The sequence below is a fragment of the Cucurbita pepo genome, chromosome LG14 (genome assembly GCF_002806865.2).
Source record: "Cucurbita pepo subsp. pepo cultivar mu-cu-16 chromosome LG14, ASM280686v2, whole genome shotgun sequence".
NCBI classification, from domain to species: domain Eukaryota; kingdom Viridiplantae; phylum Streptophyta; class Magnoliopsida; order Cucurbitales; family Cucurbitaceae; genus Cucurbita; species Cucurbita pepo.
The window spans coordinates 197296-223382 of record NC_036651.1 but is presented as its reverse complement, the minus strand read 5'-3'; the positions used below and the strand labels follow the sequence as shown (position 1 = coordinate 223382).

General features: G+C 36.4%; 5 protein-coding genes and 1 pseudogene across 12 annotated transcripts; 1 reads left to right on the top strand and 5 right to left on the bottom strand.

The window, feature by feature from the left end:
• Positions 1-157: 157 nt before the first annotated feature.
• Positions 158-4054, bottom strand: LOC111810529 (calcineurin B-like protein 4). Of its 5 annotated transcripts, none has more exons than XM_023697240.1 (9): positions 3880-4054; positions 2480-2653; positions 1814-1896; positions 1613-1672; positions 1401-1509; positions 1232-1284; positions 981-1061; positions 766-878; positions 158-684 (listed from the first exon to the last, which is right to left on the bottom strand). In XM_023697240.1, the coding sequence occupies exons 2-9, from the start codon at positions 2553-2555 to the stop codon at positions 621-623; spliced, it is 639 nt and encodes a 212-aa protein (XP_023553008.1). In that variant the 5' UTR covers positions 2556-2653; positions 3880-4054; the 3' UTR covers positions 158-620. The 5 variants fall into 5 exon arrangements, 4 of the variants coding, with proteins under 4 accessions (XP_023553008.1, XP_023553009.1, XP_023553010.1 ...); XM_023697241.1 differs by having other exon boundaries at positions 2480-2619; XM_023697242.1 differs by having other exon boundaries at positions 2480-2561.
• Positions 4055-7328: 3274 nt separating this feature from the next.
• On the top strand, positions 7329-9525 carry LOC111810528 (pentatricopeptide repeat-containing protein At3g49240, mitochondrial-like). The gene has a single exon (XM_023697238.1). It carries the CDS (start codon positions 7398-7400, stop codon positions 9258-9260), a length of 1863 nt encoding a protein of 620 aa, XP_023553006.1. The 5' UTR covers positions 7329-7397; the 3' UTR covers positions 9261-9525.
• A 517-nt stretch (positions 9526-10042) lies between these two features.
• LOC111810525 (E3 ubiquitin-protein ligase SINAT3) lies at positions 10043-13093 on the bottom strand. Of its 3 annotated transcripts, none has more exons than XM_023697232.1 (3): positions 12599-13093; positions 11378-11764; positions 10043-10627 (listed from the first exon to the last, which is right to left on the bottom strand). In XM_023697232.1, the coding sequence occupies exons 1-3, from the start codon at positions 12845-12847 to the stop codon at positions 10268-10270; spliced, it is 996 nt and encodes a 331-aa protein (XP_023553000.1). In that variant the 5' UTR covers positions 12848-13093; the 3' UTR covers positions 10043-10267. The 3 variants fall into 3 exon arrangements, with proteins under 3 accessions (XP_023553000.1, XP_023553001.1, XP_023553002.1); XM_023697233.1 differs by having other exon boundaries at positions 11378-11943; positions 12599-12700; XM_023697234.1 differs by lacking the exon at positions 12599-13093 and adding an exon at positions 12451-12592.
• A 514-nt stretch (positions 13094-13607) lies between these two features.
• LOC111810527 lies at positions 13608-19123 on the bottom strand (annotated as a pseudogene).
• Positions 19124-19375: 252 nt separating this feature from the next.
• Positions 19376-21824, bottom strand: LOC111810526. 2 transcript variants are annotated; one of them, XM_023697236.1, is made up of 3 exons: positions 21672-21824; positions 20954-21068; positions 19376-20029 (listed from the first exon to the last, which is right to left on the bottom strand). In XM_023697236.1, exon 3 carries the CDS (start codon positions 20009-20011, stop codon positions 19622-19624), a length of 390 nt encoding a protein of 129 aa, XP_023553004.1. In that variant the 5' UTR covers positions 20012-20029; positions 20954-21068; positions 21672-21824; the 3' UTR covers positions 19376-19621. The 2 variants fall into 2 exon arrangements, with proteins under 2 accessions (XP_023553004.1, XP_023553003.1); XM_023697235.1 differs by lacking the exon at positions 20954-21068.
• A 337-nt stretch (positions 21825-22161) lies between these two features.
• LOC111809610 (protein DEFECTIVE IN MERISTEM SILENCING 3-like) lies at positions 22162-25677 on the bottom strand. Its single transcript, XM_023695952.1, has 8 exons — positions 25425-25677; positions 25202-25312; positions 24967-25081; positions 24652-24895; positions 23621-23812; positions 23207-23527; positions 22858-23074; positions 22162-22569 (listed from the first exon to the last, which is right to left on the bottom strand). Exons 2-8 carry the CDS (start codon positions 25295-25297, stop codon positions 22528-22530), a joined length of 1227 nt encoding a protein of 408 aa, XP_023551720.1. The 5' UTR covers positions 25298-25312; positions 25425-25677; the 3' UTR covers positions 22162-22527.
• Between the last annotated feature and the right edge of the window lie 410 nt (positions 25678-26087).

The window sequence follows — 26087 nt, the reverse complement described above, 5'->3', positions numbered from 1 at the left end:
TGTCGGTGGGCAATCCCTAAATTAAATGTGCCTTTGAAAAAACACACAGGAACCCTAAGCTAAGCTATCTTCCGCTGCCACGCATTTATAAGAACATATGTAAAAAGACACGCACCAATATGAGTAGAGTTCAGCTGTAACGCTGAATACAAAAAAGTGGCAATGAAATTTGTTTACTCTCTTTTCCTATCTCTTTTCCTACCTTCCTTTTCAAAGGAAAAAGGAAGGAAAAGGGATGTTTGGAAAATCCTGTCTCCTCTCTTTCTTTCTTTTTCTTTCTTTCTTTTTCTTTCTTTCTTTTTCTTCCTTTCTCACTAAGCTAAAGTGCAATGAAATTTCTTCCTCTTATACATATCCTTGTGGTTCAGCCTACTCACACTATGAATATGCATATACACTTCACACTTCAATTATAATCAACATCAAAGTTTCTTCGTTTTTATGCACATAGTAATAATGCAACTCTATAATATGCCTAATTTAGATCTTCCTAAACGTACAGTTCAGAGAATACCTATTTCTGTTCTTCCCAAATCACTGCACACTTCACATATTCGTATCTTTAAGCTATCGTCTCAGGCGTTCTTGTTGATATACTCTAAAAACCACCAAAAACTTGTCTACATATCTGAATCTTCGACTTCTGTAGTTGCAACAAAACTTGGGAATGCCATGCTGATATCCCTGAATCCATGGAACCAAAACTCAACAAATGATTTACATTCCAATAGAGAACATTACAGCATTCTCCTGGTTGTTACCTACTTTAGGTATGGTAATGTCATGTTCTTGATCAATGATGGATACTTCATCACAAACTCCCTCCACTCTTCTTCATCAATCTTTCCATCGCCCTTCATGTCGGCTTCATTAAATGTCTGTACTAAAATACCAGAACCAGATGATTATTTTTTACAGCAAAAAAAAAAAAAAAAAAAACAATAAAAATACGAGGTGTACAGCATTGGGCAATGAAACACCTTTTCCACAATTGTTTCAATCACATCATCCGAAAGAATCAACTCTGATTCATGTAGAAGAGCCAAAACCATTTCCTTCAACTGTGAGAACAAAAATGAGACCAAAGTCTTCAATATTTATAGTGTTATTTATATCCAGTTGAAGTTGAAATTGACTCCAAATTGAACACAAAATGTTGCCCAGATAATGGTTAATAAATACTATTGCCTTCAATAGAAGGATTCTGTATCAAAAGAAATAAAAAGACCACCTCTTCTTGCTCTATAAACCCTGTCTGCCTCAAATCGTATAGCCTAAAAGCAACTGCAAAGTAAAACAATATTATCAGCAAGGTACCTAAATTTTCTCGTCTTTCATTAATGAAAATAGGTAATCTACAGTACAACCTGAAAATAAAAATATCTGGAATAAGTTCTCACATGTAATTTTATCTTTAATAGATGCATTAGGATGAAAGATGCCCAAGGATCTGACAAACTCCCCAAATTCAATAACCCCATTTCGCTTCAGGTCAAATAAATCGAAAATCTACATAAATAAAAGATTCACAGTTTCTTCAGCAGTGAGGAATCAAAGGCAGAGGTATATGGAGATTTGCAGCATAGAGAGTGTAAAGAAGCCAGCTACATACTCTGTCTGCAAAAAGATTTTTCATATTTCTATTTCTGAACAACGCGAGCTGAAATTCTTCCTGCGGATTAGATATGAATATTAGTATAGAATGTCACTGATACAACCACTTAAATGCTATAGAGAGAAAACTCCAATCATATATCTTTTGGAAAGGCAAGCAACAGAATTAACTTGCAATCAATTAATTCATACAACATACCCTATGGATCAGTCCATCGTTAATAATTGAACTGCTCAGTTTCTTAAAAAGCTCGTATAATGCCTCTACCTCGCTCACTGTAACTGCATCCAAAATACGCAAAAAATTAATAATGCCCTTCATACTTTATAAAGTAGACTGTGCTGGCAATGGCAATCTAAGGAAGCAAACTTGTAGCTTTCGGCAAGCCTTAGAAATGTGTTTGACATTATGAGACACTCAGATTCAAGTTGAAATGTGAGATGTTTAAACTGAGGTAGTAAGCTTGCTGGCAGAATCGTCGTAATGCACTATCTATCTACCTTCAAATAGAACACAATTTGAATGTATAAATGTTTATGAACCTGAAAGTAAGTCCTTGAGGACCCTGAAGGAGGACTGGAGCTAGGCTTAGGGTGAACCAAACCCCTCCAATTTAATAGAGATGGACCATGTTCATTATGCAAGGAATGATGCTTTTGGTACTCTGGATCTAAAATAGAAAATAGAAGCGTAATCCTAAACACTCAAAAGTCAAACATAACCAAAAGAGCTCCTTCATGGCACAAATACTAAAGCTTGCTTCATTTTCCCATTGAAGCAACCCCATTGAAAAATGAAGATCATGGCAGAGGCAGAGAAGTTCTATTAATTAGATAAAAGTAAGAGGGTCCTTTTGCTACTTACAAGGTGTTTCTGCAGCAAGAACAGTGGGCTCCTCGTATCCTGGAGATTTAGGTTTCTTTGAATGATAGCAGCCCATGACAAACTAGCATAGCATAAACCAGTCAGAATCTTGCAGTCACCAAGCGAAAGAACTGTTTCGCCTATCAGCCAATAGAAAGCAGCTCGTTTTCATGCCTACAGTTGTGCAAGATTCGAGCACATGAATTTGGTCTTAGTCAGACAACAAAAGTGTGTAAAACAAGCAGCAATTTGCACACCGCTAAAAATCCAGAGTTCAAATTCACACCACTACAAACAAAAGAACAGTGAAAGAGAAGTTCATTAGCAAAAGGCCTAACTTCCCTTGCCCACAAAAATCCACCCATAAAAGCTGTGTTCAAGCATGTTGAAAGAAAAGAAAATGAAAGGACGCAACTTCTAAATAAACAAATCTGTAACTTCATTTTTTATTTCTGCATAAATGATTAAATAGACCATGGTTGATTCTGGATCGCATCTTGTGACCAACCCTTCAATTTTTTAAGCGTTCAACTTTATCCTTTTCCCTTTGTCAGGTAGATTGACGCAATGAAATCGACTTTTAGATCCTAAACTAACAAGAAGGGAAAGTGAACAAATCTTGCTTTCGTTTTACAACAAACAACTTTTCATACCAAAGCTTGCATATCTGCAATACCTCTTTTTTTTTTGTCAATCTCAAAACCAATTAAAAATAAAAGTTACTACTCATGTGCTTTATAGATTCTGCGAACTCTATTCATCTTTGAGGTAGGGTCCTCCTCAAACCCCTAATAGAACTTCTACCAAATATAAATATATCAAAACCCATCTCACACAAGAATACAAATGTTATTTTTAGGAGTGAAAAATCCCAAAAAATATAAAATATACATTATATCCCCTGATATAACCAAACATTATATATCTATATATATATATATATATATAGAGAGAGAGAGAGAGAGAGAGAGAGAGAGGATATTTTTTTTGTTTTTTGTGGTGGGAAGAGATAAACAGACATTTGAAGTTATCTCTAAGCAATTAATTCATTGGAAACATTATTGAAACTGAAAAGGCTAACTCTTCCATAAATTCCAAGTTGATTTGCAGGATAAACGCAGAAAATGTAAGAAATCGAAAGGAAAAGAACCCCATCTCACTTTTCTTCTTCTCTTAGACCGGGAAGAAGGGAAATTTTCACAATTCAAACCAAGAAATCTTCCATTTCATTTGAGAATAGCACAAGAAAACAACAATCCAGTGGGATAATGAAGAAAATAGAAGTGAAGCTCTTCCAAAATCCCATTCCCTTCAAACGAACGCACTGTTTATTACTAAACGAAAGAACATGCATGGTTATAAAACGCAAAATCGATGGAGCAGAGTAGGTGAGCTATTACAGAGATTCTGGAAAGGCTCCGGCGTCCGTTTCAATGCTTGCTTTCTCTCTTGCTATTTAGACAAATGAATACATGAATTCATCTCCGCCATCGAAGTTAGCCTCAAGCTTCGCACGGTCCCCTCTTCTTTATAGGCACCGTCCACTTGATACTCCCCCATCTTCATCAATCACTTCACTTTTTAATGCGAAGTCAAGGTATTAAATTACTCTTTATTTCTTTTTCACATTAATCTTTTTTAAACCTATTGATCTCTGTGAAAATTTATTTGCCTAAATTACCCTTTTAAACCTATTTTTTATTTGTACCCAAAGTTTAAGAGATTTAATTTGCCCACCCAGGAGTTGAATAAGATTTTCATCATCGAGAAGTTCCTTCAAGCCATCCCCTCGAAATTTATGCAAATTGACTAGTCCAGTGACTTTAAGAACATAACGGTCAAGAAGGTAGCTAATTGTCAAAACTCATAACAAAAGACTGAGATAGAAAGGAGGAGGAACACCTCTTACTCACAAACAAAAAATACGTCAAGAATAGTTTTGTTGACGTACCTTATCATTTTTATGCTTGAAAAGTAAAAGTGAGTCGGTTTGCTCTTATCATCGAGGAGCACTTATATTTATTAATAAATAAAAAAGAAATTTATGAAGAGCCCACATATTTATTTTATGACCCATTGAGCATGACAAGTTTTGTAATTTGAAATTATTAAACATGTTTTAGAAAAATGAAATGATGATGTTATAATTGGATAGAAATGAGAAAGGTGTGTGGACTCCACACAAAGTTTAAATATGTTGAAATTTCAGTATATAAAAAAATCCCAATGACCTCCTTTATTCCACGTCCAATTACTCCGTTTATTCGTTTTGTAAATCCTCCTAAATATTCTCCTACTATATACTTTAATTTATTGTTATTGTTAATATTCTCCAAAAATTTACTGAGATAAAAAGAAAAAAAAAAAGTGTAAATTCCATTCTTTGCATATATTTCTTACTTTTATCTTATAGGATTTAAGTATAATTTGAGAGTTAAAAAGTACTATTTTCTTCTTTAATAAAATTGTTTGAATTTATATAATTGAGCCGTCGTAAAAGAAAGCGTGGCGTGTTGGTATAAATAACACCATCTTTATTTTAAAATCACTTTCTTTTTTTTTTATTTACTCAAGTGTCACACTAATTATATTTAAAAAATAGAAAAAGTACCTAATATATATATAAAAGAATTTTTCATTTTATCCCAATTACATGCTAATAATTTTGAGGGCTCTTGAAATATACCTTTTATAATTTATTCAATCTTTTACGCTTGTATTTATTGATATTTTATACAAAGATTTTAATATTTAAATTTATGAACGTTTCATTTTATTTCTATTACATGCTAATAATTTTATTCAAAATCAATTTATTAGATCATTCTTATATGATATAAACAAGGTACCACATCAATTCTAAAATAATAAAAGTAATAATATAAATTTTAGTATATATCCATTTTCAAAAGTTTTGTAATTTTGGTATGTTTCTACATATAATAATACAAAATTAAATAATTGAAAGTTCACATCACCATTTTTTTTTCTAGAAAAAAATGTATTATAATATGGTCAACGATATACAAATAATAATTTGTTTTTATTCTCTTTTTTTTTCTTTTTCAAAAAAAAGTCTCTTTCATCCACCTATATTATTGCAAACGTGATGAATGGAAAGAGACCAAAATTAAATAGTAGAGTAATTAAAATTACACATTAATTGTTATTTTAATGGTAATAGATAATAATGAAGTAGGTAAGATATGCAAAGTCGACCGGATTTTTTCAATTTTTATTTTACTTTTTTGTAAATAATACGTGGAAATGACCAATAATTATAAACTATTTTCATATTTAGATTAAAATTTTTAAAAAATAATTAGTTAAAGAAAATGAACAAAGTAGATATTAAAAGAGAAAGGACCGTCCCATATCTTTACAAATAATATAATTATTCAAATTAATTCATTAGATAATATGAATATCACATAACGCATGAACTTTTGAAATTATTCTTTTAGTAGAATTAATAAGGTAAACAATTATATTTTAAATTATTTGGTAGAGATATTGAATTCTATTCTATTATTTTGCAATGGAATTTAATTCCAACACCGATGATATATGCAATATTCTAAAGTGTAAATTCATTCAATCGTTATAAATATAAAATATTTTAATTAAAAAAAAGAATATACTTTTTTTTTTTTTTTTTTTTTNAAGAGGAATTTTAATATGATTGATAATTTATACATTAAAATATTATTGATTCCTGTATTCTTGGCATTGGGTTAAAGGAAATGATTCTTGATTTAATTTTTCTTAATGGAAAGTGTTGTTTGAATAAAATTTTGATGCTTCTGAGTTAGGCACACCAATTTTATTCTTAGCAATAATTTAGTAATACAGTACCCATTAAGAGATTAATTAACATTCATTTTAATATATATATATACACACACACTAATAGCAATTAAAATTACCAATAAGTTATTTTGACAATAGTTTATTATATATTACAAAGATACATAATTAAATATTTAAAAAGTAATCATTCAATTTTATAGTAAAATTATGTAGTATGATAGTTAAAATCATGTATTATCATCTCTCAAAAGTCAAATATTTTAATTTTGGTGAAGTTGAATTTAACAAATAAATATAAATATTTAATATTAAATATAGTAAACAATTAATATTAATTGTTATTGGAAGGAAATTGATAATAATTGAGGATACAATATATATAATATATAATATGACAAAGTTGACACTTTCCTTTGTAAATAATATTTGTTAATCATTTTCTAAAATGGCAGGCCAAACTATTCACCTTTTTAATTTGTTGACTTTTAATTCAATAAATAATTTTTTTTGGTAAATTTGAGAATTTGATCAATCTCGTAGAAAAAAGTGTCGTATAAAATAGACTTTCATTAACAGTCTTGATATTACATTATACCGAGTAAGGTGTTTGGAGTATAGAATTGTTGAACATAGAGTTTTAAAATATGTGTTTATGTTGGATGTTTTCTTTAACGTTTGTTATAATTATTATTTTTTAAATACTATCTTTAAAGACATGTTCTAATAGATGGAAGATATTATTAAAAAAATTAAAAATATATTATTGAAAATTTTGAAAATTAAAAAATATTTTTGAGATAAAAGGTAAAATTTAAAGGTATTTTTATTAATTTAATATTCGAGTAAATAAAACGGGAAAAAAAATCTGGACCCATCAAACTTGAGTTGGGCTTGAGTTACGATTAAGAACCCAACTCAACTCAATGGCCCAATTACCACGATGGGCATTGTGGCCTTTTGGGCCGAAACGGGCCGACAAATAAAAAAAAAAAAATAAATAAAAGAAAATCCGTTCCCTAATTTTAAACCCTGTCCAACCCTTATCGTCACCAAAGAGGGCCAAAACCCCTAATTCCTCACCGTCTCTGTATTCCGGCGAAATTTTTCGATGGCATTATCGAAGCCGACTTTCTTCACACACCTCAAAACCCTAACCAGGTCCCAACATTTACTGCACCAGGCTCCGGCTCCTCCCATCGTCACACTCCGATTTCTCTCTTTTGCATCACCGGAGGAAGCTGCTGCCGAACGACGCCGTCGAAAGCGCCGCCTCCGCATTGAGCCCCCGCTCTCTTCCTCCTCTGCCGCTCGCCCACAATCGCAGCCTCCTAAGCCTCAATCCCCACAAAACCCTAACGCCCCCAAACTGCCTGAGCATATCTCTGCTCTCTCTGGTAATCGTCTTAACCTCCACAACCGCATTCTTACTCTCATTCGTGAAAATGATCTTGAAGAGGCTGCGCTTTTCACCCGCCATTCCATTTACTCCAATTGTCGTCCCACGATCTTCACCGTCAATGCCGTTCTCAATGCACTGCTTCGCCAATCGAAATATTCCGATTTGCTTTCACTTCACCGGTTTATTACACAAGCTGGTGTCGCCCCCAATATAATCACTCACAATTTGATTTTTCAGACGTATTTGGATTGTCGTAAGCCGGATACGGCAATGGAACATTACAAGCAGTTGATCAATGATGCGCCTTTCAACCCGTCGCCAACGACTTACAGGATCTTGATTAAAGGGTTGGTAGATAATAACAAGTTGGAGAGGGCAATGGAGCTGAAAGAGGAAATGACTATGAAGGGTTTTGTTCCTGACCCTCTTATTTATCATTATCTGATGGTGGGTTGTGTGAGAAGTTCGGATCCTGATGGAGTTTTTAAGCTTTTTGAAGAGTTGAAAGAGAAGTTGGGAGGGACTGTGGAAGATGGAGTTGTTTATGGGAGCCTGATGAAAGGGTACTTTATGAAAGAAATGGAGGAGGAAGCAATGAGGTGTTATGAGGAGACTGTGGGTGCTAATTCAGTGGTGAAGATGAGTGCCATTGCATACAATTCCGTGCTTGATGCATTATGCAAGAATGGGAAGTTTGGTGAGGCCTTGATGTTGTTTGATAGGATGACAAAGGAACATAGTCCGCCCAGGCGTCTGGCAGTGGACTTGGGAAGCTTTAATGTGATGGTTGATGGATACTGTATTGAAGGGAGGTTCAAAGATGCCATTGAAGTATTCGAGAAGATGGGTGATTATAGGTGTAGCCCAGATACATTATCATTCAATAATTTGATCGAACAATTATGTAATAATGGAATGTTGGCTGAAGCTGAGGAGCTTTATGGAACAATGGGCGACAAGGGAGTTAACCCTGACGAGTTTACTTACGGTTTGTTGATGGATTCTTGCTTTAAAGCGAACAGGCCAGATGATGCAGCTGGATACTTTAGAAAAATGGTTGAGTCCGGACTTAGACCGAATATAGCAGTTTACAATAGATTAGTGGATGAGCTGGTTAAATTGGGGAAGATTAACGAGGCAAAGGCTTTCTTTGACTTGATGGTAAAGAAGTTAAAAATGGATGCCTCGAGCTATCAGTTTATGATGAAGGCGTTAAGTGAATCGGGGCAGCTGGATGAAATGCTAAATGTGGTTGATACTCTTCTGGATGATGATGGGATTGAATTTTCTGAAGAGTTGCAGGAGTTTGTCAGAGGTGAGCTGAGGAAGGAAGAAAGGGAAGGAGATTTAGGTAAACTAATGGAAGAGAAAGAAAGAGTGAAAGCTGAAGCGAAGGCAAAGGAGGCTGAGGCAGCAGAGGCACAGAAAAGAAGTGCAAAAGCTGCGGTCTCTTCTTTACTGTCATCCAAGTTGTTTGGGAACAAGGAAGGTGAGAAAGAATCTGCAGTGAACGAAATGCAATCTGGTCAAGAAGACAGTGGTAAAACTGAACTCGCGGAATCGAATCCTTGAAGTGGCACAGTAGAAGGAAAGGTACCGAGAGGCGAGAATTAAACAGTTACAGATATCCTTGCAACTGGTGAAAGCTTACATTACATTAGCTTTCTATTATTTGTAGCTACTTTCATGGGTGAACTGCTTTTTGTTTCTTGTGTACTTTCTATTATTTGTTGCTAGGCTACATTGCATGGGATGGATGTGATCCGTTTTCTGTTTATCTTAACCCATTAGGCATGAGAAAGCTTTACAACAATAAGAAAATTTATAACCTATTGACGTGCATCTTTTGACAATGAAGTTCTAAATTCAATCTTGGATCTGAAACATTTTTGCTTCTGATGTAAACATTTTTGGATCTGAAACATCTTTTGACAATGAAGTTCTAACTTCCAGAGGGAAACGTCCATAAACTTATTCAATGCGCAATCATTCATGTGTTCCTAGCAGAACCCCTTTATCTTTACCCATGAAGTAGTCTCTTATGTTGGGTGGCAAAAGCAGCACGCGCAGATCCTCGTACAAGTAAGGTGAATGTTACAACTTTGGCAAACATCTTACCCTTCTGTTCCTTCCATATCCTTCCTGTAACTCTCAGCTTCAGTTCCTTTCTATCCCCACCAGAGAAGAAAAGAGCTTGTTCTTATCAGTTCGAATGCTTTCTTGTTGACCATCAACTTTTACCATACAAAAAATAAACTGCTAAGACAAAATAGGGTGACGCCACATAGACACGACAAAATGCTAGGGCTGCTGCCCTTTCTTTTTCCGTAATCAAAGTTTTTAAGGCAAGGCAATTGTGTTGATATTCCACTTCTCTATAGAGTTGCAAAGCAAACATCCATTACACCTTCAGAAAGCATCCTTCTTTGGAGATTAATAATTATCAATGTGACTTCTATTTAACAAATCATCCATTACAATATACCAGCAAAGGTAACAGAGAATAGGTACAAAGCACAGTAGCTCCACAACACACAAAACCGTAGGCCCTTGAGAACGAAGATAGAATACTTGTCATCTCAGCTACACAGGTTCGGTATGCAGACCCCAGCATCTGGATTTTGTTCCTTCCATATCCTTCCTGTAACTCTTAGCTTCAGTTCCTTCCTATCCCCACCAGAGAAGAATAGAGCCATATTTCTTTGAATGATTAGCCCATCATGGCTGTCCCTCACTTTTCGATGACTATCTCTAATACTTCGTGGCGTGCCTTCCCATATTAGTTTTCGACCGTATCCACCAACCTCAAGACTGTAGCTGTAGGTTCGAGCCTCATTCTCATCACCCATGAAACGAAGGAAAGCCATATAGACTGGAGCCATGCCAAGCTGAAAGGCTTCAAAGTGAAGGCAGAAATATTGACCAAAACAATTGAACACCTGCAAAATGTGACAGAGCAAGCCACAAGAAACAGGATCAAACTAAAATTTGGAGTAGACCCAATAAATGTCCAGCAGAACGTCTCACTCCGGCCTGAAGTCATTTGATTAAATGCAAAATAGGGCATTTATGGGCAGTTCAGCATCCAGTTACCAATCTTTCAGCTAAACGAATACGGCAATAAACTTCACGAAAAAACTCGAACCGTGAAACCATAAATCCTTCACTTAGAGAAAAAGGGAAATTGGAAATATTAAATAAAAAAGGGTTCTATTGATCCCTATATATTTCAACTAAACTTATATATTATTGCATCGCATCCATTTGCCACTGGAAAACGGCAAGAAGTTGATCAGTTAAGGTACTAGTTATATAAAACTGAAGAAAATGATTGATTGCCAAACTTGTCACCGACTTGCAGCAATACCCTTTCACACCATCAGAAAAACTTATGAAGCATCTTCAATGGTTGATCAAACTTAAAACATGCAGCAGACCATCTAATATCAATGATTTTTTTCATCATACATCTATTGTTGTTGACTATAGGAATCCTTATTTAAACTCCCTGGTGGTTTAAATTGAGTCTGAAATCCTGCACTCATACATACGAAGACACACATGACATGTGCTCACATGTGCTTGTATTTATATCATATGTAAGGAGTGCAATTCATGTATGATAAAACAAGTTCAGCCAAAGAAAAAGAAAGTTACTTAAGAATTAAGGTCAAGTGCATCAAACTTACAGTAAGCATCCAAGTGGCATTCTCCACTTCCCTTGGATTGGATTTCACATAGCGATGGTTGAATGTGCATCCACTGTGCATGTCCACCTTGTGGTCATCCCTCAGATGAGCAACAAGGAAAGGAATATCTCCAACAGCAGAGCATTCCGACCCGGCATATGGGCAATTGTATGGTCTGAAGTTGCACAAAGCCTCATGCTTAAGTTTACTGTAGTATGGAAATATCTCAGGGCATCCCAAGGAATAATACTTGCAAGGCAATTCGAGTGACTCCGCCACCTTCTCCAGTGCTAAGCACCTAATATCTCCAAGCTCTTGTCTACAAGTAGGGCAACGATTATGAACCCGTGTTTTACATGTAGAACATAATGTATGTCCATTGTGGCACTGCAACATTTTAATTGGTCATACAGTTAACCCTCGTTACATACAACCATTGGACATATATCAACAACAAAATATACATTTATGAAAAGTATTGAATGATTTAAGATAAAATTGGAATAAAACAAGCATCTTCTTAAATCTTAACACGTATCACCATCCTGATGGCACCAACTCGAATTCTGCCAATGATACAGGAAGAAAGATTGAGATAACTGCAATGATGGGAAATTGTATTCTAAGAAAGCAATGGGAAACTAAAGTTTCATCAGCCAGTCAAAATTATGTTCATAACAAAATCCATAAACTCTCCTTAGAGAGTAGTTTGAAACAACCAGCATCTTCTGCTATTAGCAAAGGCTTTCAAGCACAAATAGGACAAGTAATAATCTCATCTCAATTATATAGCCTAATGTTAGAAAACCTTAAGCAGTAAGAGAGATTGATGGTTTATGCTCTATGGTTACAATATAATACAATATACATCAACCCAAAATACTCGGCATATTTCAATGTAATCTAGTTCTAGAGTTCATATCTAACACTTTACCACTTGATAACAAGATCCACCCAAAACAGTTCACAATCACATCCCCAAACTTCCAGCAGACATTGAACGATCAACCTTAAATAAAAAACTCAGCAGGGAAATGATAAATCAAAGGGAAGTATGTCGTCAAAAAACCAACCTTAAACATTTATTTTAAAGATAATAATAAAAACCCTTCCCCACCCTCGTAAATCGAAAATCAAATCAGCCTTCTCTCCCTCTCTCCCCCCAGGGTGGAGAGCCAAAGAATCTTCATTCTGTAAGTAATTAGGGCAACAAAGACAAACCTGATGGATGGGTGGGTACATAGAATTGGTGCAGACAGGGCACTCGAGCAATTCATGGACGCTAGTGGCCGGCGCAGTCGCAGTGGGGCCTGTGATAGCACTATTGTTGCTTCCATTACGAGGTTTCGTCGATGACAACTCTGGATGATGATGAGAATGGGAATAAGGATGAAGAGTGTGATGCAGATGGATCTCATCCTCATCGAGACCATCTGAAGACGATACACACTCAATACTATCCAAATCCATTCACAGAATGCAAAATCTGCGGAATTGAAGACAACCCCACTTATCCAAAGCAAGAATCGATCAAGATCTCAGAAAATTTCAGGGCATCCCCTCTTCAAAATCTCACCAGTTGGTGCAAATTTTCTCTTGGAAGTCCGAAAGAAGGCAGAGAAGAGAAAAAGGGGTGGATTAACGAGTGAATTAAATCAATATCCCCTTTTTTAAAAAAAATGAGAAATTGATTTGAAACTACTCAGGAAAATAACTAAAAACTCGGCAACAATTTAAACTATAAACTTTCATATCAAAACAGACTATTTATTAATAATACTTTAGAGCTATTTTGACTTAATTAAATTAAAGCCAATTCAAAGTCAATAAAATTGTGAAAAAACTACATTTTTAGTATTCAAATTTTTAGGAATAGGGATATCCATCCATTTAAATCTATACTTATTTTGAGGGCGACAAGGACTAAAACTCTTTTAAGACTAAAAAGGCAATTTTGCTGTAATCGTTATTTTCTATCCAAAATAATAAGAAAAATATCGAGAATCTAAAAAATGATACGAGTGAATGAACATGAAGCTACAAAATGATGTTACAGTCAATGTTAACTGCATCATTGGGCATTCACAACTAAGTAAGTTTTATGCTTTCCCTGGCAGTGTAAAATGGTATGTCTGAACCTTCATGCCTTCTCTTTTCTTCTTTCTGTGAGGGAGTGAGTAATAATGCATAGGATATAAAATATGATGTCCTTAAGAGCCATTTCAGAAGATTCAGAACAACTAAAACAACTCTTGGAAATGGTTTCAGAAGTAAAATACATTGTTGACTTATCAGCCACATGCTTGAATGATGAACAGGCCCCTTCGGAATAAATGTTATAAGCATAGAACACTTGTAGAGAACCAGTTAATCTGTGTGACAATTGTTGAATCATAAATTGATGTAGACTAGTAATATGTACATCGTTCAAGCTATAATACACAGACTTCCACAAATGGTTGGTTACATGCTGCTGGCAACGACTGAAGGAAGATCTGTGTCACCTTCAGGTTCTGGCTCTCTTACTCTTGTTGCCTGCAAAACGAAATTGGCAGCATTGTATTAATAAGATTACCAAGAAGGATAAGTACCCTTAACGTGGTTAATAACAATTATATAGCTCTTCTACCTTTTGTCCTGAAAGATAGCGATCGAATGCCCCCTGTCCATAAAGTATTTTGGCACCAGAACCGGGGCTGTTCGACCCAATGGACTCTTCATCAACGATGACTGCGTCAATTATATCCTCACCTGTTCTGACATCAGGAATCTGCAATACACTCCAAGGTGGTATGGTATGGTAGGTGAAAGCATCAGACATTGTTTGTCAAATCACTTAGTGCAGTGGAAAAACAGATTCAAGTTGGGACTCAAATACTGGACTATTGTTTGGGTTGGGTGATAGTCCCCTCTATTATCTGTTTCCTGTCTTTTAAGACTACTCCTTGCGACCATCGTCCTTCATTCTTTGGGTAATTGCACATGGTATAGTTCTTATTGATTGGAGCCGAACTTCACATCTATAGCCTAGGTTTTTGTTTTGCCATCTTTCATATTAGGCTATCCTTTCTTCGGCCAAATGTATTATTTAAGTTGTGGAGAAATAAGGAACGACATACCTCATACATAGCATCCATCAATAGATTCTCCAATATTGATCGCAAGCCCCGTGCTCCAGTGTTCTTAGACATTGCCTTCCTTGCTATTAATCTCAGGGCATTTTCTATGAAGTGGAGCTTGACCTGGTGACACGTTATTCCGAGATATCAGTGTTTAACTCAGTCAGCTGAAGTAATAACTCCCCCAATGTAATAGGAGGAAACAAAGTACAAAATATCATTCCCTTGGAATCCGAGAAGAAAGCAAAGCACAAAATAACTTACATCATTCATTTGGAACATCTTTCTATACTGCTTTCCTAATGCATTTTTTGGCTCTGTCAAGACCTGCGAATGCCAGTATTCAAGTCATGTTGAGTTGGACAGATAAAAACTATACCAATTAAGATCAACAAAACTTGAAAGCTTAGAGAGGTGATCAACTTATGTATCTTCCCAAATATCAGAGTACAGAACTTTCCAAAAGTAGAGGCATATTGTTCCACAAATCTTGCGAGTATAACATTAAGAGAATGTGGACTGAAATTGCAAAAAACTTGTGCAGCTAAAAGAATGTAGACTGAAACTATAATCAACCTGTGCAGCTAGCGCTACAAATAAAATTCGCAACTTGACCCGACACTAGAAATAAATTGTGTTAAGGCCATCTTGCAGAATACATGGTTACAAGAAGAACAAAATAAAACTATACCTGAACAAGTTGGTTTTCTGTTAAGGCTGACAAACTGACAAGGATAGGGAATCGACCAACAAATTCAGGTATTAACCCATATGCAATGAGATCACTGCTCTCAACCTGTCAAAATATAAATCCTCAATGAAAAATTAGGAGAGAGTGATAAAAACAAGCCACAAGCATGGGCTGTTATAGTGTTACTTATAAACTGAAGAGTGGTATGCACTTACGGTCTCCAACAGAGAAGAAGTAACAATGGCGTCTGTAACACCACCTGTCCTCATGTTCGCACGAACTGGAGCCCCAAACCCTAAAGAAGAATCTTGGCGCCTGAATTGAAGCAAAACTTCTCTCAAGTTAAAAACTTGTGTAAATAATTAGCTCAGTAAGGAGTAAACTGGAGTAGCTATTACATGCAGATAACCTGTCTGAGATTGTTTTTTCCAAGTCGATGAAGGCACCCCCACATATGAAAAGAATATCCTTAGTGTTGATCTGCAAAGAAGCTTTTTATAAAGACTATGTATGACAACAGGACCCCTGGCATTTGCCAAATCAAGAACTACAGAGAATAACTACCATGATCACATAATTAAACATGTGGTACTTATTTGCTCGTACCACTATAATAGAAAAATGGTAATTTCCAGACCAGAGAAACACATCTAAAAGCCCACTGTTCTGTTTTTTCCCTTCCTAGGAAAGCAAATTTTGTAAATCAAAGGTACAGCACTAACCTGGATATTTTCACCTCTGGGATGCTTTCGTGCACCCTTCTCAGGCACGTTGACAATCTAGTTCAGAGTGAAAAAAATATCACATATAAGCTCACCGCAAACAACTAGAGAACCAAAAATATGAACAATGAAAGGCTATAACCAAAGTTTTTTTTAGTGATAGGGCTCTAATCAAAGTTGAGCACTCATGATTATCAGTCTCATCATCTCAATGGCTTCTATGGCATCACAAGTCACATTTGGCTTCTGCACATTATCATAAATGTTGACCGACAATGAAATGCAAAACTTACCGTTCCTTCTAGCATTTTTAATAATGCCTGCTGCACACCCTCTCCTGACACATCTCTGCTAATATTAAGGCTCTCTGCCTGCGTCATAAAAATGCAACACAATTATCAAGTAAAGAAAATCCACATCAGTCCTTCCATAGAAGGTGGGAAGGGAGAGAGGAATAAAAGAACCGAGGAGAACCTTCTTGGTAATTTTATCAACTTCATCAATGTAAACGATGCCCTGCTGCGCAGCTGCCACATTATAGTCAGCAGCCTGACATTTAATAAATTGAGGACAATATTAAGACAGAAGAATATTAAGGACCCAAGCAAAACTGAAAATAGTTACCGGTTCTGACCTAAGTATTGAGAAACATAAATATTTTCATTTATGAAAACCAAACGAAAAAGATATGCTGCACGATACATGGTATGAGCACAACAAAAAAAAAAGTGTGTCCTGCATGGTCATAATCATTAATTGATATGATATATTGGATATGAAATGGAACGTCTGGCAGTACTCAGATACATACCATCAGAAGTTTGTATAATATAGACTCCACATCTTCTCCAACATATCCTGCCTACACACAGCAACAAAAATTATCCACCTAAAACACTATGATTTCAACCAGAAAATTTCAAGGAATATCCATGGCACAGCAAAGGTTACTTGTACCAGAAAATCACAACTTCTAATAAGAAATTAAACGGGAAAATGTGCCTAATAACCCGCCCCCCTCCCAAAAAAAAAAAAAAAAAAAAAAAAAAAAAAAANTAGTTGCATCTGCAATAACAAATGGAACATTAACAAACCGTGCCAAGGTTTTGGCGAGTAGTGTTTTCCCTGTCCTTGAAACAATATTAAAGGGGAGTAAGACAGAATAATGTCAGGGTTCACAATAAGTAGTGACAATATTAGACAGCAAGCAAAAACAATTTGAACTATGTTCAATCAAGCGGTGATTAGTTAGGCTTCAAATTGAAGGAAAGTGTCATATTTTGTCAGGCTGATTGCAACGTAAGTTTTAATACACAAAGAGCACATAGAATAAATTACCTGAGCCTGTTGGCCCCATCAGAAGGATGTTACTTTTCTCAAGTTCCACTTTATCATCATCCACAGCATCAGCTTTGTTGTCAACTGTATCTCCTGTAGGCCTAGCTCGCACAAGCAAAACAAAACATTTAAACGTTCTTGTATTTTGTTACTTTATAGAATGAGCACACCCTCAGTCAGTGCAGCATGACAAGGAGAAAAATCAATCTTCCGTCTAAATAGAATATCCATAATATATATCATTATTATCCACAAAAGAATATACACTCAACTCCTCGTAGGGGAAGGAAGAAAGGAAATCATAGATCACTCACTCATAAAAATACAAATGTTCTACACATATTCAAAAGATAGATGCAAGACAAACGCTCAAAAAGAGAGAGACAGCACATCGTCTAGAAGAATTATGCTAGACTGGATTCCCAACTTGACATTGAGCTCAAAGTTGCCAGTTCCCCAGTTCCCCATTTCCCAATGTGACCGTCCAAATCAGTGTATCCTTTCTTTTATTAATACCAGCAAACCAGACTGGTTAAACTAGGCTCTGCAGGTTTTAGACTAGTAAAATGCCATGCTCCAAGTACAAGCATCAGGATACGTGTGTCTCTGTGTATGTTTGGAGAGGTTACCTTTAGAGTTCAACAACTATGTTAGCCACCAAATTATGGCAATCAATGAAGAAAACTAGGACAATAGAGACGTTGGTTGTGAGTTTTAACTTCTAACCAAAACCATTGACCTCCCAAGGGCACTCCTTACTAACTCGGATATACTGAAGTCAAAGGAAAAATATCATAGACAGGAAGTATCTAACATTCAAATTCACAACCTTTGTAGCGATTCATGATAGATGCGCTTGTAGTGATTGTAAACACCCACAGAGAGCACCTGCACAAGATTACCAAAAAAAAAAAAAAAAAAAAAAAAAAAAAAAAAAAAAAAAAAAAAAANAAGGAACACTTTCTTCAGACAACAAAATGAGTGTAGCTGAATGAATCGACAATGTCCAGCCACAAACGAGTTTTACCTTTTTAGCCCTCTCCTGACCAATTACAAATTTATCAAGCCCCTTGGAGATTTCCTTCGGGGTTGGGAAATTAGGTCCCAAACTAGAACCACCCCAACACCCATCATTCGAGTTCGAGCCGAACTCACCACCAGAACCAGAGTTGGAGCTGCCACCGCCGCCTCCACGACCATTCAAGTTTGGATTGCTCCCACGAATCACAATCCCATCTCCAGACCAAACCTCCGGCGGGTCCCCATAAGTGCTCATAAAACAACCCCCCCTGCCCAACTTCTCATACAAGTTCTTGTTATAATTGCGGTAAATCCTCCGATGATCGGATGGTTGACTTCTGTTCTGAATAAAATCGCCTCCGAGTGAAACCGGCTTGAAAGAGACCAAGTGGTAAGGTGAGTTGAGATAGAGGTCGTTCGACTTTTTACGGCTCGTGCAGTGGGAATTGGGATTGGAAGCAGCGTGAATATAATTGGATATAGAGTGTCTAGAGCGAGAAACCGTGAAACTGGAAACTTCCTTGGAAGACCTGGACCTGAGAGCGGCGGCGGCCATGAGTGAGTAATATGTATATCGGGAAATGAAAGGGAAGAGAAAGCAGCTAAATTTATTGGCTCATGGAGGACTGGAAGATGCAAACTGAATCAGGGGAGTAAGAAAATTGGAAGTTAATAGAGGTGGGGATGTGAAAGATTTGGAATTGGCACCGGAAATAGGAAGAGGATTGAAGAGGATGAAGAAACAGAGGTAGTATTGTAGACGGCAGAACCTCACAGAAAATTATGCAGCTGACTGAAATTGTGACTTCGAGCCTTCAAGAATATCTAATTTGGAAGTTACTGGGAAAACGACGTCATTTTACTTGGAAAACCAGAGCATCCAGTTCATGAAAAATCACATTTGTCTAGGTTATTATTCATTAAAAAAGAATATATATATATATATATATAGCATATCAAGTAAAAAATTCGTCAAATATACAAGTTATTTTTCCATGTTTCACTTTTACGGTCATGACCAAACTTCAAATCTCCGAACACTGTGATGAGTTAGCAGAGGTGGAGGTGGGACAGGAATAGGAATATATTGGGTAAATATTTCAATCCATGCCATCGGTAATGCGCTAATCCTTCTTCATTTTGTTATCTTATTCAATACAAACATTAATTTGCTTCATATCACTATGATGTAAAGGATAGCCAAAAATATGAAATCAAAGATTACACTACAAAGTCATAAACTGATGCCCAATCCAAGTTTAGATAGCAAAAGCAATATCCCCATGGATGAGAAACTGACTAACAAGAAACCAACCATATGGTTGTCAGGACAAAGTAACAAAACCATATCAGTTCATTGCTGCTTTTTCTTCTCTTCTTCCTTCATCTTCTTCTCCCACCTGCGCTTCTTGTATTGAAGCAACATGTCTGGCATTTTCTCCATCAGCCTGGCAGTGTTTTCACGTTTTTCTGCAGCTATACGATCACATTTATGGCCTTTCCTCTTGGTTCTCATCTCTTTCCTCTCTGGATCATATGCCCAATCCTGCCCTGCAAGAAGTACTTCCTTCCGAAGTCTGGCACGACGGCGTGCACTTATGCCAAGTGGCTTCCATGCCCCTAATTCCCAGTAACCCCAAACACCTTTGGATAGCTCATTCTTGTATTTCACCAACTTCTCCTGCCATGGATACTGATACTCACCGATGGCCTTCGCCACAGATTTGACAGCCTTGCCTGCCATTCTTGCTTGAAAATGTCCCTGCTTGTAAGAGACCAATTGAGTAATAAAATAACTTATTTATCCAGCGCAAGAATAACGGCATAGAGAAAGAAAAAAAAAAAAAGTAACTAGTAGTGGAGAAATTTTGGTTGAAGAGAGAAAAAAATTATAATTTTCAACTGTTGGGCAAGAGTAGAGGCATCAAGTTTCCAATAGTTAACCATTTCCAAATGTACTAAAATTACGCAGCAGAGGCACACGAGGGACACCATAAACAGAGCTAGACAAAGGAAGCCGCTACTTAAGACTAGATGCTTTGGATTAGACAAATCCTAAATGTGGCCGGAAGTTTGAGAACTCGCAGAGTTCAGATTGTTAATATTTTGAAGGACAAAAGATGGAAGCAGGAGAGCCATTTAGTTGATCGGTTCAGTTTTGAGGGGGGAAGCTAAGTCAATGAACAGAACCTTCATTGGATCATTTTACAGATTAGTTTATTATCTGTTTGGCATGATTTGTAACGTGCTAGCTCTTGACACCCACATTAGGCCAATGAACAAAATTCAGATTAAAACCTACAAGATTTGAGTTATTTGGTGTTATTTTTGTCTTGAATACTAGATAAGAAGCAAACATAATCAAAAGAACATACTCTACTAGCTTAACATACATAACCTTCAATGGCATCCATACTTATCCAACAAATAGCAATGGCAGATAGACTTGTCACTGCAAGTCCACATTTCAACAACATCCAATTACAAGCAACCCACGAAGGCAACGAAAAAATTTCCATGCTGAAAAATTATGTATCTTTTTTTCGGATTTAAGCAACCATTTCAGCTATAGACATGAAATCTGAGATTGAAAAAAGAATGATTCAACGATTGAGATGAGGCTGACTAGAAATTTGGAGAAGATAAATAAAGAGAAAACTAAAAGAGGAGGAGAAAACAAACTTACCCTTGTGGCTGCGTGCGAGAGAGAAAAGGGAACGAGAGGTGCGGTGGCTTGGAAAATGAAAGTTTAGATGGTGGGATATGGGAAGTGCGCTGGGCCAAGCTGGTGCACATAAACCCTAGCCGCATTTTTTTTGCTTAATTAATATTGAACTCAACCCCTCCTAAATCTTCTCCATTCACAAACTAATTCAAATTTTCAAAAATTCAACTCAATTCAAATAAAAAGCAAATCCATGATATTTATTGACTCCGTGAGTAAATCCATTGCGCACGACTTAATTACTTGAGCACTCGAAGTTAGATTTGCTGCTTTACTTCAACTTCACTTATGAACTACTCTATGCAGTCCAGTGGATACTATCACAAGGGTGTGTGCACCATAGAATTTCCCCTCACACATTTTTATGCCATAAGAATTCAACACAAAATTGAGGTTTTTTTGAATCGAGAAAGGAAGAATAAGAAGAAATTATCAACACAATATTCAATGCTCACACTACTTAGATTAAATCATAAACGCTAAAAGATCCTCCTCAACAGAGAAGAACGGGGAACGACTATGAAATGAAAAAATAGCTACTTCTTGAAACTGAAACCAGTAATAGGAAATTTATAGATTGAGGAATCACATTCAACAATAGGGCAGCATCCATATCAACGACAACAGATGAATGGAGGAAGGGGGCCGTATCAAGGGGAAGGGAGAACTGAAATCATACCGGGGAGGATGATGGGAGGACACTGCAGTGGAGCTCCGATGCAACAGAGATGGAAGTGGGCGGATTACAAGCTTGAGGGTGGAGGGCGTGTGGGTATCCGCTGAGAGCCGAGAATAAGCGCACAAGAAAAACGAAAACGAGCTATTGTACACAAGAACAGATCTGTCAAAATGACCTAACTATGCAAACATTTTCATTTTTACCCTTCAAATTATTGAAAATTAACGCGACAAAATACGACATTAATATTGTTTTTATTCATATAAATTTCAATTTAAAAGTAGTTGAAATCATTTACAACATAACTTTTAAAATAATTTATGTATATAATTTTAATGGAAAAAAGACTCTTCAAATATCTTTTTTGGAACAATTTTAAATTGCAATAAAAACTTTCAAAATATGTGAAAATAAAATTTAAGGTTTAATGGTAACATATTCGTATTTCATGAATAGTTCACAATTTTAAATTTCGATTGATAAGCCAAGGTCGAGGTAGACACATAGAACGCATCGTGCATTCCTATCTTCAAGATTAATTTGGGTTTAATGAACTCGTCTTGATAAATAGCCATTAAACAAAGGACATGGAGAGGATGGAGGATGAAAGAAATGGCAGCATCACAGAACTGTCAAAAGGAAGCTTGATACAGGAGGCATGGTCTTGCAGAACCACAATCTATTTTACACCTCAAAATTGGCATTGCAAAATACTCCCATTTCCTTCCTACACCCCATCTGAAAAAGGCATCACCTTTTCCAACACTGATGCATATCAGACAGTAAACCAAAATGCATCCACCGACACGTTTGGCTTCCCTTTGATCGTCGTTGGCCGATCCCTCTCTGTCCAGCATCACCGTCCAGCTGATCTCCCCATTGCAACTGGAGTTTGTTGCTGCCATTGTATAAGAAATGACATGATTTTATGATCAATCTACAAATGAGAAAACTGAAGAATCCATGACAGCCATGTTTACCGACGAGTACCCACATAGGGCTTGTAAAGGCATTGGCAGCAAAAGACTGACTTTGTAAAATACCATGTTTACTAATGTCTTGTATCATAACTTTATTATAGGATATCATTCAAGGCAAAGACAGTTTGAAGAGAAGAGTTTATATCAAAAGACAGAAGCTAGATTGTTGCAATAGTCCATGTTTGTAAGGTTTGTTCGTAGCTTACCCGAGCGGCAGTTTCAGCTAGGAACTGCACAAACTCCATCTTCTTTCTTTCAAAATTGAGCCTCGTGCTATCTAGCAACGCTTGTTCTCTCCTCATATCTTCAAGAATTTTTTCTTTTTTCCATTTCATTTCTTTCATCTGTCTCTCAGATTCTGTGTAATGGTCAGGCAGGCTTGAATTTGTTGATGTCTTGGAAAACCTCACCTTCACATCATCCCTAACACCATTGGCAGGCAAAAAAGAAAAATATTTATAAATGGAGAAACCCCAAGTGTTGGGACAATGACCGTGGTAGAGATTTTAATCCATAATCGAGCAATCATTGAAGTTGCCAAGAAGAGCTTCATACCTATTGCCGAGACAGAACAGTCCACTCCTTTTAATAATCCCGCCATCCAAAGAGAGCGCTCCGTCGGTTATGCAAGGAACAGCTTGCAACATTTCTGTCCTAGTTTTATAGATTTGCAGACAAGAAAATAGAGAATAAAACAGAGTCTCTCTAAGACCATATCCACTTGGTGTGAGAAAAAACAAGTATGTTCTGTCTATGTTGATCATATTAACAGCATAACCAATAAAACCGGCTGGACAGTCCCCATTAGGCAATCTTGGGTTAGGAATATCAAGCCTTTTCTGCGGATCGTTGGCCACAAAGTCACCAGCATATGGTCTACAGGAAAAAAGAACAAAAGAGTGTGTTGAGTTCTAAATGTAAAGTCAGGAATGTCCAAACAACCACACGATGTCAGAAACGAATGAATACCTCAATGTTTCAAGAGATATGACATTGAATCGTCCCTCTAAAGTTTTCCCAAGTGAAGTGCCAAATCCGTGAAGCCCGGATGTTTTATTTATGCATCCTTCCTTGTCATACTTTTCTAGAGATTTGACTCCATTATATGTCTTGCAGACAATAGCCAACATGGTCTCTGTTCCTAGGTACTCCGATAAAAGGCTGGACTCCAAACCAGAAACAGAAAATGAGAGTATAAAGAAAAACATGCAGATGAATGTATAGAATGGTCATGTTCTTTGTTCACTATCTTCAAATTACAGTTCTTCTCCTAAAGATCACTAAAATGAATAAAACCCAGTAGCCATCTCTCGCTACTAATCTACTAATCTATTGCTAAGAACAAACTAAAATCATATGCTATCAAACACCTTAACTTTAAGCAAAAATTCAACTGCAGCCCATGTGGTTTGTGCTTAGTGTCAATTAGGTAGCATTGTAAAATCCCACATCGGTTGGGGAGAAGAACTAAGGGTGTGGAAACCTCTCCCTAGCATACGCGTTTTAAAGACCTTGAGGGGAAGCCCGTAAGGGAAAGCCCAAAGAGGACAATATCTGCTAGCAGTGTGCTTGGACCGTTACAAGCATGCTTAATTCCTTTGGACGTGATATACCTTACACTGAAATATATTAGAGCTCGTAGTCTCACTACCACGTCCAAAAGCACATGTCAAATATTGTAATTTCTATTAATGCTGGACGTTTTGAAGGATTTAACCACGATAATGGACAAATAATTGATACTTCTAATACCTTTCAAATGAAAACCATATAGACTAAAATGGTAAGCTAACCTAAAACGAATTAGCTAGTGTTCTCAAATCTCGTATTTGGCTCTATGATCAAGCACCCTAAAGGATCCCATCCCCAAGGGCTCATGCCACTGTCATTGACATTCACTTCCAAAGAAAAAAAAATTATGCACCGTCAGAGCAAATTAACATGAGACTAAGATTACTAGCAAGGTGAGAGATGCAAAGGCAATTGGAAGCAAAAGAGACCTGCTAAGGACACTGTCATCTACTTTTCCTAGTTCAGCAACAACACCTAGCACATCATCAGAAAGTGTAGGGTCTGAAGCCAGCATCTTGGGATTAGTTTTGAGCTGGCACAAGATGCTGGCAGCACTGTTTTCCTCCTGCAGAATCTGTTTCTGATCTGATAGCTTATCTTCACTTTGGGTATCAGCACCATCCTGGGTCTCAATCTTAGGCGTACTCGAAGCATGGTACTTTCCTAGGGTAACTGAAACAGAAGAAACTCGTGTAAGCGTTTGGAAAAGACATCATTGTGTTGAGGAAGAAAAAAGAAAATACCTTGCAGATCAATGATGGAATCAACTAATTTGTCTTTCAGAGTCCTTAGAAATCTTATGTTGTCCTCATGCAGCTGGAGCTTCGTCCCCAGCGTTTGCAGATCATCTTGAAGTTTCTGCATGAAGCAAATGAACATACATACATACATACAAACAAACTTCGTTACCTTTGTCACTAAGCTTAGAATCCAATAAACACGAGAGAATAAATAAGCAAAGAAAGAAACTTGTGGGACCTTGGAACGAAGGTTGGTTGGATCTTCATGGGAAAGCCCTCCCTCTTGCATTTCATCCTTTGGCACTCTACACTTATCAATCTCATCCAGTTTCATCAGAACAGAAGCTTTCTTGAAACACAATAGAATAGAGTCTGGTTTCAGCAAATCTAGAAAGTTTCCATACGAACCAGAAGGAGTATAGATCCAGAGCCTTTTAATTGAATGAAAGAGAAAGAGGAACCTGAGTGGGGCTTGTGGCGCCACCTCCGAATCCGGAATCTGGTCTCAAATCCAACACCGAACGAGAATGGAATTGAAAACCCACATTTCAAATTAGCAAAAACACCCACTTCTTCACTCATCTCATAATTTCCCTCCCTTCCCTCCTCGGGTTTGGTGAAATAAAATAATCCCAAAATCTGATCATATTTTTTTTCTCTTTTTCCTTGATAAAAGATAATTAGAAAGCGACCACAAGAACTTCGAGGGAACAGAAACAAAGATTTGAACCAAAAAGAGTTGTATTAATAGATTCGGTAAAGCTATATATTAATTACATATACCACCACCCCTACAACATAATCAGTACATAAACTAATTTTATGAATTTAGGAATCAAAATCACAAATGGGTTCACGTTGAATCCCTATCAGGTTTGAAAACTCAGGCCCAACACAAAATCAGCCCAAATCAAGTGGACCCTTTTCCTCGGTTAGCTAATATATAAATAAAATATTATAAAAGTAGCAATTAAAATATATTACAAATACAAAATAATAATAATAAATAATAACACATATGATTATAATCCATTCATATAAAATAACTGATTGGGCAACTTAATAATTATCTCATTAAGTAAAAGGGAAATATATATATATATATATATGTTTTTTTCTTTTTT